At 46.1% G+C, this 13,240-nt stretch overlaps 1 protein-coding gene across 1 annotated transcript in view; it reads right to left on the bottom strand.

The window, feature by feature from the left end:
* Positions 1-13,240, bottom strand: part of LOC108160827 (GTP-binding protein Di-Ras2) — a 29,760-nt gene that overhangs the window by 12,450 nt on the left and 4,070 nt on the right. Inside the window, exon 2 of the mRNA XM_017295057.2 lies at positions 2,551-3,150. Coding sequence (XP_017150546.1) covers positions 2,551-2,715 — 165 coding nt within the window. The 5' untranslated portion in view covers positions 2,716-3,150. The remainder of the gene's footprint in view (positions 1-2,550; positions 3,151-13,240) is intronic.

The following is a 13,240-nucleotide window of genomic DNA, read 5'->3' as shown; positions in this document are numbered from 1 at the left end:
GTCCGTCCCCTTCAGCGCCTAGTGCTCAAAGACTATAAGAGCTAGAGCAACGATGTTTTGTATCCAGACTTCTGTGATATGTCACTGCTACAAAAATATTTCAAAACTTCGCCCCGCCCACTTCCGCCCCCACAAAAGACGAAAATCTGTGGCATCCACATTTTTAAAGATACGATAAAACCAAAAACGCAGAATCGTAGAGGATGACTATATGTTTTAGAATGTAAGATCTCAACCAGATCGTATAATTATTATAGCCAGAATCAAGAAAACAATTTCATTCTTTCTCGCTCTGTCTCTCTCTAACACACAGGTTTCATGGTCGGTTTTGCCAATTGCAAAATATGAGTTCAAGGATCTCAGAACCTATAAGAGGCAGAGCAACCAAGCTTGGTATCCACACTCCTGTGATATCGGACCTTGACCGTTTCGTGTCCAAATTTCGCCACACCCCCTTCCGCCCCCGCAAAGAACGAAAATCTGGGGCATCCACAAATCTCAGAGACTATTAAGGCTAGAGTAACCAAATTTGGTATCCGCACTTCTGTTAGATCTCACTATAAAACGTATATCTCAGAATTTCGCCCCACCCCCTTCCGCCTCCACAAAGAACGAAAATCTGTTGCATCCACAATATTGCATATTCAAGAAAACTAAAACGCAGAATCATAGATAATGACCATATCTATCAGATGGCTGAATCTGGATCAGATCGGATCATTTTTGTAGCCAAAAGCAAGAAATCAATTTGCAGTGGCCACGCAGCGCCCGACGACAAGCTCAGACTGATTTTCTGTCTCTCTCTTTGTCGTGTCGTTTAATATTAGCGGCGTCTGCCTAAGGAGAGCCATACTGACTAAGTATCGGGTATAAATGTAGAGTTGCGGTCTCCGCAGCAACTCACAACGTTCCCCCTCGTTTTATATCTCTCTCTATGTAATCTGTTTCTATTGATATATTTCTATGTCCATCTCTCAGAGGTAGATCAACCTAATTTTGAGTCCTTGCGCCCCCAAAAAGGACGAAAATCTGTGGCATCCACAATTTTGAAAACACGAGTAAACCGCAAACCAATTTTCCTCGTGCTGTTCCGGCGGAGGGGCGCGAGATAAAACGGTTCGTGTTGTTGTGAGAAGAGAACACAAGATACAGATATAACGAGGGGGAACGTTGTGAGTTGCTGCGGAGACCGCAACTCTACATTTATACCCGATACTTAGTCAGTATGGCTCTCCTTAGGCAGACGCCGCTAATATTAAACGACACGACAAAGAGAGAGACAGAAAATCAGTCTGAGCTTGTGTTTAAAGTTGTGTGTGTTTTAGTGTAAGCAATATTAAAAAAAAACAACAACAACGCAATAAAAGGAAACATCAAATAATATTTAACGCTACAGCATTACTGTACGGGTACGGGTGTTTTCGATTGCTGCTTTTACTGATTTTCTTGACTTTAGTATTTAATTTATATGTTTTCTATAATTTTTGGTTTTCTTATTATTGTTTTACAAATATTTTATTTTACACAAAACGGACAATATAAGCTTTCCACTTCAAAATATACCAAAATGAAAGAATATATAATATACCAGGGTGACCATCCTGGTCGCAGCTATTGACTGTCCATAAGGAAGCTTTTGGAGACCCCTTATAGAAAGCGAAGGACGCGTGAAAGATAGGCCTATATACTTTTGCTCCACAAAAAACAATTAACATGGGTGACAATTAACAACTCTGATTCCGCATTTACGAATAGAGTTATCCGTTGTAAGATTTAAGTGTAGTGGTTTATTGTTCGATGCTTTATTATACAATTTTTGGAGTGAATTTTAGAAACGAGCGGAGCATTGCAAAATAAGCAGTAAGAAGTAGGAATATGTGTAAGTCTATGGTGAGAGAATTGAATTTCTTTAGGGCTATTGACGGCTGCTGTTCCGCACACTAGGCTCGCCTCAAGTGCATTTAAATTAACAAGATGTCATTCGTTCAACTTGCGTTTTCCTCATAAATATACGATTATATGTACATATGTGTAATCCTCCTTATTTATGCCCTCGGGCAGCAACAGAGCAGGCATTGAGAAACCGTACTCAAAGCCCCAGCCTCCCAGGTCGGCATCCCTTCTACTCCATTGCCGAGAGACCAGGGAAACCAAGGAACACACGTGTCTAGGCGGCTTATACTTTGCATATGGAATTTAATGCCTAGAGGTAGTGATGCTGTCTGAGATTTTCGGACAGGCTATTCTCCAGACATCCAATTAGTAGATTTCCGCCTAATTAATGTGCTTACGTGCAGCATTTCTGCCAGTTGATGGTCACTTTGATTGGCCCAATGAAGTTCACCTCTAATTGCAGGCTTCCACTTTAACTTATCAACTTTGAGCGCAAGCGAACAATACGCGACGGAAAACAAAGGTCCTCTTCAAATGTCAGCAAGTAACCACAATGAACCCCTAGCACAGCAAGACTTTTTTCATATTTACACTAACAGCATTGTAGGGCTTTGTTCCCGGACTCGTACCCGGACCCCGACCCGGACACAGACTCACCTTTAACGTGACGCCACCCAGGTCGTACTCGCGGTTGTAGAGATCCTCGACGGTGGCGCGGTACTTGTCTGTGTAGGTTTTAAATAGGAAACGCTTTACAATGGAGCTCTTGCCCACTCCGGCCCCGCCAAGCAGCACGAGGCGTATGCGTTCCAAGTCCGCCATTTTGTCCAAGTCGCCGTCGCCGTTGTCGTCGTCTGTTTAGACTGTAAATCGTTTGTCGCTCAAGGAATTGGCCTCACTTGAGAGGCTCTGCTCCTGGCTCTGGTGCAAGAGGATCCTTCTTTGTCGTTTACTTTCAATGGAATGCCTTTGGCTCTGTGTACATTTGTGTGTGTTCTTTCTGCCTCAGTGCTACAGCTACAGCTACTGCTGCTTCAACATTATGTTTTATTGCTCGTGTGTTTCTGTTTCTCGAGCAGCTTGGGTTCGAACATTATGAGTCCGAGTGTGGCGTCACACTTTAGTTTGATTTCCGCTTTCCGTTTTAATGTGGATGTTCTGGCACCACTTTCCCCTCTGCTATTTCCCCAACAGCTAGAACCGTGCGGACTTCCGCTTTAGCGACTTCCGCATCCGCTCAAGGGTGGCCGCGATGTGCTAAAAGTAAACAAAAAGCAGGAAATGTTTAGGTATAATTTAATCTTCGGCTTATAGCCCCCCAGAGCTCCAATTCGAACTTTTCCCATTTTCAAATGCTGCCGGGAATGCTCAACAAATTGCGCAGCTCGAACCAAAAGTATCTGCAAAAGCAGCAGCATGATTGCAACCGCAATTGCAACGGCAGCTTCCACTCGTATGTAATCATAATCGGCTCACGTGCTTGCCTCGCAAATCAGATAAGCGTGTAGTGCAGGCCAAATAAACCCACATCGATACAGAAGCCAGAAGCCAGCATCCAGCCATCTGAATCATCTGAATCATCTGAATCATCGCAGTCCACTAGGATGCAGCGGGTGGAGTGCCTGCTGTGGATGCCCGCCCGCCGTGTGCAGGTATGGATGAAGAGCGTACTTGTACGCTATTCAGGCAGTCTAAATATAGTAGCAGATAGTGCATCTGGCTTATGAAACAGCACACAGATACTACAGTCGAAGCAAAGGATACGGAAGGCCCTTTACCATGTCTATACGTGGGAGTACTCGTACTCGTACTCCTGCATGCTAAGTGCACGGAGCCAATTCAATTTTCAAGCTTTTTTCCAAGTCAAGAGCAGTTTGCACCTAGGCAGCACGCCGGCTACACTCGCACAACTACACGGCAGTCTGCTCTCCACCCACCTCCACCTCCTCTAATTGCAACATGATATAATTAGGTTTCCAGGGAAAATGCAATCTATTCCAGGCAAGTGCACATATTGCGGGGGCTTGGGGTCGGCTTGGGCCACTGCACATAGCTGGCAAAAATTTTGATAAATACGTAACTGAATATTCCAACACCTGCCAGCAGATAATAACTTCAGAGTTTAGGTGCACGGCGTGCATCATGCGCCAATTACTGCAATGCTAATAAATGCACACGAGTTCCCCGTGCTCCAAACTGCTCCCGTGCCACAGATACTTTGGCAGTATGCGCCACCAGAGGCGACAGACCAGCTCCGATTGCTGAACGTTGTTTCACTTCTGTTCGGCACGAACTCTCTCTATCCTGCGTGCCAGGTGCTCTCTACGGACAGTTGAGCCAGTTGGTAGGATATCTAATTGCTGGGTTCATTCTGGAATACTAATGAAGTGTTTATCAGCAGTCTAAGTACGAGTGTACGGTAGTTCTGATTCTGATGCAGGAAAATAACGAAGATTATTGCTCGTTTGTTTGTCTCTGCCGCTTCTCTGCAAGGTACGGGGTCTATGCGAAATTCACAGCCATTTTACATTGTGATGATGATAAACTTTAATGGGAAATCTGTCTGCCAGTGAAGTTTGTTGCTCCACACAACATTTTCCTTGCTTCACCCGTTTCACCGTTTTGGAAATCCCTGCGCTGCCGGCCACACAGGTGGTGAGTGGTTAGTGCATATTCATTTGCATCGCTCTCAAAGAACCTGGCGTAAAGGGGGCCAGGAATAGGCCAGGACGCTTTTTCACTGGCTAATGCGACGTGAAGCTCTCGTAGTGTGTAAGAGCTGGAGAGAAACTCTGAATGCATCGGAGTCATGATGCTAATTGCATGGAAGGACAGGGGAATATCAATATGCGTATGCCGTGGGGGACTATCTATCTTAGAATTTAATTCACTTCCGAGTGCCCCAGCAACCCGGCGAACTTTGGCGCACGCAGCAGCCCTGACAATGTTTTCCGCTACACAGAAAAATTTAATTAAATCTGCTAGGCCCACGCAGAAGTCGCAAGACAGTAGGCAACCTACGAGTACGAGTACCAGCGACATCTGTGCCTTGGCATGGGCCGGGGGCGGGACCGGGACCGGGACTGGGGTCGGGGCCGGAGAGAACATACATAAATATATTGCAAAAGAACTGCGGGACCGACCAAAAGTTTTCGCTTTACATTTTAAAGCACAGCGCGCTGAAGGAGCGAGCGGAACTTGAATTAATTTTTCCTGTTTTCCGCAAATGAAAACGTTCCTGCTGTTGACATTTTCAGTTGTTTCTATCTGGCACCCAAACATGTCATCAACAACTCAAAGAGCGAGGGGCCTCTGGAAACTTTTGCAGGACGTGTCTGCTCGAGCACCCGAAAACTGCAAATGTTTTCAAAAGCATCAGACAGGGAAAAATCACAGAAAAGAAAGCAGAAAATTGCTGCGTCCCTCTTTTTCTTTTTATACCCGATACTCAAAATGAGTATTGCGGTATATTAGATTTGTGGTAAAAGTGGATGTGTGTAACGTCCAGAAGGAATCGTTTCCGACCCCATAAAGTATATATATTCTTGATCAGCATCAATAGCCGAGTCGATTGAGCCATGTCTGTCTGTCCGTCTGTCCGTCCGTCCGTCTGTCCGTCTGTCCGTCCCCTTCATCGCCTAGTGCTCAAAGACTATAAGAGCTAGAGCAACGATGTTTTGTATCCAGACTTCTGTGATATGTCACTGCTTAAAAAATATTTCAAAACTTCGCCCCGCCCACTTCCGCCCCCACAAAGGACGAAAATCTGTGGCATCCACATTTTTAAAGATACGATAAAACCAAAAACGAAGAATCGTAGAAAATGACTATATGTTTTAGAGTGTAAGATCTCAACCAGATCGTATAATTATTATAGCCAGAATCAAGAAAACAATTTCATTCTTTCTCGCTCTGTCTCTCTCTAACCTGTGTGTTTCATGGTCGGTTTTGCCAATTGCAAAATATGAGTTCAAGGATCTCAGAACCTATAAGAGCCAGAGCAACCAAATTTTGTATCCACACTCCTGTGATATCGCACACCCCCTTCCGCCCCCGCAAAGGACGAAAATCTGGGGCATCCTCAAATCTCAGAGACTATTAAGGCTAGAGTAACCAAATTTGGTATCCGCACTTCTGTTAGATCTCACTATAAAACGTATATCTCAGAATTTCGCCCCACCCCCTTCCGCCTCCACAAAGGACGAAAATCTGTTGCATCCACAATATTGCACATTCGAGAAAACTAAAAACGCAAAATCATAGATAATGACCATATCTATCAGATTGCTGAATCTGGATCAGAACGGATAATTTTTGTAGCCAAAAGCAAGAAATCAATTTGCAGTGGCCACGCAGCGCCCGACGACAAGCTCAGACTGATTTTCTGTCTCTCTCTTTGTCGTGTCGTTTAATATTAGCGGCGTCTGCCTAAGGAGAGCCATACTGACTAAGTATCGGGTATAAATGTAGAGTTGCGGTCTCCGCAGCAACTCACAACGTTCCCCCTCGTTTTTATGCTAGCTTTGTTGGAAACCAATTTATGTTTTTCCCCTTTCGATTTCTACGAATGAGTTGAGCTCTCTTTTAAGGCCAAAAGCCAAAACGGAATCACAAGCTGGAAAACACGTGAATGGAAAATAGGGAAAAGGGGTTGATTAGCTTCATGAAGATTTAATCGGGATCAGGCCAGAGTGGTTGATGCTAGTGCTGATGCTCTTGTTGCTTTGGCATTCCCTGACACGACGGACGGCATTTAAAATGTCATCAAAAGCACATTTGCCTGCTCCCCACACCAATGGGGCAGAACGATGCACTCAAGGAGTCAAGGATTTGTGTGCAATGGCAAGATGGAGCATGTGACATGATAACAACCCCCGACTGACTCTAAAAACTGCTAGTATCTCTGGGGGATTACAACGGAAAAGAGAGATATGTAGATACAGTCCGTCTGTCACTTGTGAATGGCAAGCTAACTTTCCCATCTGCATCTGGACACAGTCCAGGCCACGCCAATCACTGGGGGCCAGAGAGTTTCCCAATATTTATTAGCCCCATGCCAAGCTGCCTTCAGTGGCCAATAGTTGATTAAAATGCCTCAAATGCCGCAGGCAGATCAAAACTTCTTCGAAACCACTCTTACAAAAGCTTCCGCAGAAAAGTTTGCCAGGGCTTGGGGTCCCGAATATGTAAGTGTGTGTGTGCGTGTGCATGTGCGTGTGGTGTGTGTGTGTGTGTGTGTGCGTGTGTGAGGTTGCGTACTTCCGCTCGATCGCACCGGGGCCATGTTGACTGCCTCTGTTGCGGATGATGGACATGCGTTAACCTTTAGCTATCCACAGCCACACAGCGAGAAATATGTGCCACAAAGGATTGATGGCACACATTCACTTTGAGGATCGATTAGCAATAAAGAAGGGTGTTATTTCATGTTTTATCACGAAAATACCTATCATTTCTTTCTGGTTTTCTAGGAGGATATGATGGAATAGTGCTGTGAGGCTCAAAGATAACCTGCACTTTTTCTTAGCCCGAAGGGTATTAGTTCGCTCCCTGCTTTTCTTCGAGTGAACTTAGCTTGGAATGGCTCTGGCCGGAATGCTGTGGCCAGCAGCACTCGGACCACAACTAATTGAGATTGTTTTTAGGGGAAACTAGATTTGTTTGCAATTTTTTAATGCAAAATCCACAAAATGCAATTTATTTTGTTTACGACGAAATTGAGCCAGCCCAACAATTGGGAAACTTTATTGGGTCCAATGTCGAATTTGTAGTAAAGTATCACATTTTATGTGTGATTACATTCCGCATGTGTGTCTATGCCGTCGGCCGTGGGCTGTGCGTCCTGTGGCCTTGTGGTGCTTAAATCATAAAATACGCTTTTATGTTGCACACACAAACGGGCGACGCGTCATCTGCCATCTGGCATCTGGCATCAGGCGTTGGGTTGCAAAGGAGTTCGCCTGGCCTGCCTCCAGCTCGGAGATTTATTGCCATGGATTTGAACTGCTAATGGGGCCAAAAACGGTCGCAGCTATAAACAAATTATTTTATGAGGCTGGTGGCAATACCAATGTCGATTCTGGTCAGGCTGGCGTCCCGTCGTACAATACCCCTTTCTCTCGTCGCTCTTAGGGTCGTCGACACAGCTTCATGATTACAAAGTGGTGGCGCCAAAACGGGGCCAACAAGCGTGTTGGCCTTAAAGTGTTGATTACAGCGATGATGGCGGCTCTTTATGGCTCCGTCTAACACGCCCTCCACGCACACATGACGCCCCCAGAGGTGTGCTTGATGTTAATCTTCGTGAAACGAGCTGCTGGCTTCAAAAAGTGGATTCAACTCACGCGAGCATCGCTTGCCGACATGGACACAAACTCCCACAAGCGCAGACCCAGAGCTACACTGAGAAAAATCAACAAATCAATATAATAATCCTATTTTCTGTCCCATCCTATCCTACATTTTTGTAGTAAAATGAGTGTAAGTTTTCGAAAACGTAGTAACATCGGTTGTCTTTTTCGTCAGCGCGGTGTCCGATGCTCTTTTATCCGCTGAGTGTAGCCGGAGCACTTTCCCCGCGGTGGCTGGTCTTTAAAGCCTTATCCTCTTTCTGGTTCAATGGTGTGCGGAAAATGGGTCACTACCTGTTACACATTTATACTAATCACAGCAAATGACCGACGAGAACAGCAACCAGGGAGCTGGATTCAAGTGTGTGTCTGCCTCCTCTCCTCCTATTGCATTGCCCGGCGAATATCCTGGCGCACACCTTTTATCTGCTCGACTTAAGTGTTATTAAAAACTTTGTTGAGGTACTCGTATCTAAAAATAAGCTTTGAGGGGGCGAGGTCGCGTTCTTTTGGCCGTCCGCCACTTGGGCAAACACTTTACACTTGGCGCGTTCCCAGTCCGGGGAGGCAAACGGAGTGAGTCCTCAGCGAGGACTTAATGAGCAAACTCTGCAATTGCCACAACAGCAGCCACATCGCAGCTTGCAACTAGAAACAATGGAAAGTTGGAACAAGAGTTTTATGTAGATTGGATTCTCGCCATGCGGCTAATTGGAGAGCGGAAAAAGGGCAGCAACAGGGGAAATTTCCATAATTGAGTTGGCCAAACGAGTGCTATCAAAAGGTGCTTACATTCTACATCTTTGTGTACGAGTGTGTACTCCTCAATCTATCGCTACTGCTGGCCATATCGAGTGCTGAAATCGTATCCTAATCGAATCCTCTGCGCTTTCGCAATCAAGAAAAGGTTGCCTTCCACACGCAAATTTCGTAATCGACTTTGTGCGATTTGTGTGCTGCTGATGAAGGGGGAGAAGTTTCAGGGGGCATCCTATAAATTTGATTGCAGCCGAAGCGTGAAAAGCCAGCAAGGCAAAATCTGGCAGAAGCCGAAGAAGAAGCTGCGGAGAGAAAGGTCAGTAAACGGCTAGGAGCCCGCCCGCAACCTCAAAGCCAAAGCCATGCCACGCGGGTCACAGCTTCCACAGCTAATGGCTAAGCAAACAAGGCAGAGCAAGGCGAGGACGAGGGCTAAAGCTCCGATCTGGGGGGCGGACATCATCGAGGATGCAAGAAAATTAATGCAAAAACTTAATCAGGCGCAAGAGGGAGTGGTGTTCGGGGCTGGCTCTGGAGCTGGGGCAGGTGCAGGTTTTTCGCGCTGCAGTCGGTGCCCCGAGGGGTTGCCCTGTCATCGACTGTCGGCATCTGTTGAACCGCAAATTAAACACAAACAAACCAGAGACACTGGAGGGGGTGAGTGGAAAACGGGGTAAGTGAGAGGTGGCACAGACCGGCATAAAGAGACTTACTCACTTGCCGCCACTCGTTGTGTTTGCCTTTTGGCCAAAAGAGTGTAAACCTTGTTCACGATTGTCGCCGCCGTCGGGTCGGTCGTAACACACATCTACACGTCCACACGTCCATGGGGCATGTACATATGTCTGGCTCTGTGTGCAACTGTTGCAGTTGCATGTGGACCTGCCACAGACTTTTCCGACTTCTGCCCCTTCTGCCTCTATTTGTAGGTTAATCGTATGGCTCACCCATACACAAACACAGACACGCGCGCACACATGGAAAACACAATGACAATAAAAATGTCCGTGACTGTGTCTGAGTCTGTGTGAAGATGCGTCTTGGCGTCAATTGATTTGACTTGTCCCCGTCTCCGATCCACTTGGGGGCACTTTCACTGCGTCCTGTGTCTCTGTGTGTCTAGCAATTTTGGCAGCTCATGTGTGCTTACTTGGCGCTCGCTCTTTCGCTCTCTTTGTCTTTGGGGCTCTGTGCGTGTGTGTGTGTGTCTATGTCAAGAGCGATAAAAATTTATGAGCCACCCTAACAGCACTTGTTCTCCTCCCGTCAGAGGAGTCCCCTGCCTGGGATCCACATGCTAACTCAAATGTATATGCATGTTGCTGTTCGCTTCTCACTCGCATTTTGAATAATTGAAACAATTGTGGAAATATTGTTGTCCCACACGAACGCACTTGTCACATTTTATGCCTCAACAGAAACAAAAACGGAGTGCACACAAATTTGAATGGGATGCAAATGCAATCAAGCCTTTTCAAATTTCCCAAATCAGAGCAGGAATGCACTTTGCAAATGCTAGAGCCATGATAAATGTGGCCGATGCAATATTATAGATATTTATTTACGATTTTTGCCCGTCTCCTCTGAAATGAACATTGTCAAATTAATTTCGTTGGCATCCTGCTCGTTCTGTCTGCGCCTCTGTGTAACCAAGCATGTCTCCGCCTTGCCTTGGCAAATTTCAATTAAAATGGGGGAAATCTGCACTCTCAAAGAAATGCACACAAGCGGGTGAGAGGCAGGGGCACGGAGGGACATGGAGCGACATGGAGAGACACAGGAGAGAGCGTTGTCTTGCCTTTGTTAAATTCTAAATTTCTTCCTGGATAAATTGAGCTTATTTATCGAAGTTTTAATTAAAAACCTTCATTGAAGAACTCCCTCCCCCTCCCTTCCCGAAATGGGCAAGTGTGTAATTACAACTGCGACGACAGCCCTCCCCACTCAGCCCTTCTCAGCGCTCCTGAGAAGGAACCCTAGATCTTCAAGACGAAGCTAAGACCAGGACTTCGCGCCTTAATGTAAGCAACAAATACAATTCATACAGAATTGAATTAGACTTAATAAACAAGGGTGCCGAGAAGGAAATGGTGCTCTGAGGAAAAGCACAAAGGACGCAGTTGAAAATCACCCGGAAATAAGTAGGAGAACGCCACGACCAAGAAAAAGGAGAGAGAGTCGCTCATAGATGGAGAGAAGAAGAGGGGAACAGAAGTAAGTTGAAGCTGTCTAGAAGGTACTGGTACTCGTACTCGTACTCGTAATAGAGAAGGAACCCAGGGCAGATTCATAAAGCACGCAACGTGCCTTACGCGTGAGTGACTTTCGAGAAAGAATGAGCAGCGGAAACACGGGAAAACAAACAACGGAGTAGGTACAGCGAAAGGGAGAGAGAGAGGAGGGGGAAAGCACTGCTGCGGCACGGTAAAAAATGTGCAAAAAGAAAGGGCAAGCAAGAAAAATCACAAACAGCATTCCCAGCATTACAACGGCCGAGGCACGAACCGACGGCAGGAATTTCTGAAAGTCGAAGAAAAAACTTATCTCAGCCAATGCTCCCCGTGTTCGTATACCCGTGGAAGAGGGCCCGCCGAACTTTGAAATTGCAAAATACATATTGCGCATACGCGTCGATGTCAGTCCCCAGTCCTCAATCCTCAGAGAGAAACCGGAACACGCACTTCTAATGACGAGCACAATAAGATGACACTCAGATCATCATATCAGACCTAATGAGCACATCTCGGGCATAACGTATTGTGTTTTGTCAGGTCCATGCTGTCAGGACAACAAAGTGGACATAATTTGATTTGGCCTCTTGGCAGATTCCACTCCCCCTTCGGCTCATTGAAATGCCCTTTGACGGGATTCCATGCCCACATTGAGGCCTGAAAACTTTCTCAAAGTGTAGCCGGCTGGGAATGGCAGCTCGACGCTCTTACAGCCAGCCGCCCGCCAGCCATTGACAGAGCTTTGAGCACACCAAAAAATGGACAGAGCGACTCGTCAGTCGGCCTTACCGACTGACAGACGGACAACCAGACAGACGACCTGGCTAAGGGAGTGGCGGACATACAAACAGTTTTTTCTGCCCGCGGCCAGCATTCGTAGGAGTTTCCCTTGAAGGCGCTAGAAGAGATATAACATAAATTGCGGAATGCCAACCAATAAAAATTTATAAGTGTAGGCATAAAAACATCCCCCTTTTCCTCATTCCCCCATTCCCACAGCCAGACCACGGCACGCCTCTTTTGGGGCAGCCTCTGCCTTGTCAAGGTTTCTGCGTACAGAACCAAGACGATTATAAAGAGATTTGTGTGTCTGTGTCCCGGCTGAAGTTGAGTTTGAATTGGAATATGGACAGGGGCAGGGACAGGAACAGGAACAGGGATGGCGCTGAAGCAGATTGTGGCCTGGCCTGCCTGATGAGGCGCTGATGACTGTCATCATAATCTCGATTAACATAATAATATCCGTAATCGTAATCATCATTGATGCTGCCCTGATTGTGTCTGCCTCTGCCTCTGCTGTTGCCGTTGCTGTTGCCTAATTTTATCATCTCATTCTTTTGCTGGCCCCAAATTGCCCATAAGTTCGTTTGTTCTGATGTCTTTTTTATGCTTTCATTGTTTGTCCTTCACGATTCGAATTTAATTGCTTGGGCTACCCATGCCCAACGAAAAGGTCTGTGCCGATTTGTCATGTGGGGTCAGGAGTGGGGAGAAATCTCAAACGCCGTAGTCTGCAATCGATTTCTGTAATCGCCCTCGGGGTCAACCATTTCCTTGATTTTCCACTTTTGTACTTTAAAGCAGCTTAAAGCCCAGCGAAAAAAACGAACTCAATTTGATACCATCATTGCTGGGGGAAAAAAGTCTAGGAATCAGAAAAAAATGAAAAAAGGAAAAAGGAAATGCACAAAACGGCGAGAAAACTTTTAGAAAATTCATTTGGCCACTCGAAACATCCCAGCGACTGCGGCATTGACGGATATACAATCCTATTGATTGTGCTGTGCATGTGCAACCGCTGCGGAGGCTGGAGGATTGGTCATTGGCTCTGGACTTGGACAGGTGATTGGGTGTAAAAAACGGCAACAAAAAGGGGCCGCCAGTGGCAGTGAGCGGAAGTTTCGTAGAGATTGTCAATGACCAGAGCCAAAGCCAAAGCCAGAGAAAAGGCAAAGACGAACGCAGTTGCGGACATGGTGAGTGATTCTCTGAGGCATATGCCATCAT

This window comes from Drosophila miranda, chromosome 3, assembly GCF_003369915.1.
Source record: "Drosophila miranda strain MSH22 chromosome 3, D.miranda_PacBio2.1, whole genome shotgun sequence".
In the NCBI taxonomy this organism is placed as follows: Eukaryota; Metazoa; Arthropoda; class Insecta; order Diptera; family Drosophilidae; genus Drosophila; species Drosophila miranda.
This window is presented reverse-complemented; position numbering and strand designations above follow the sequence as displayed.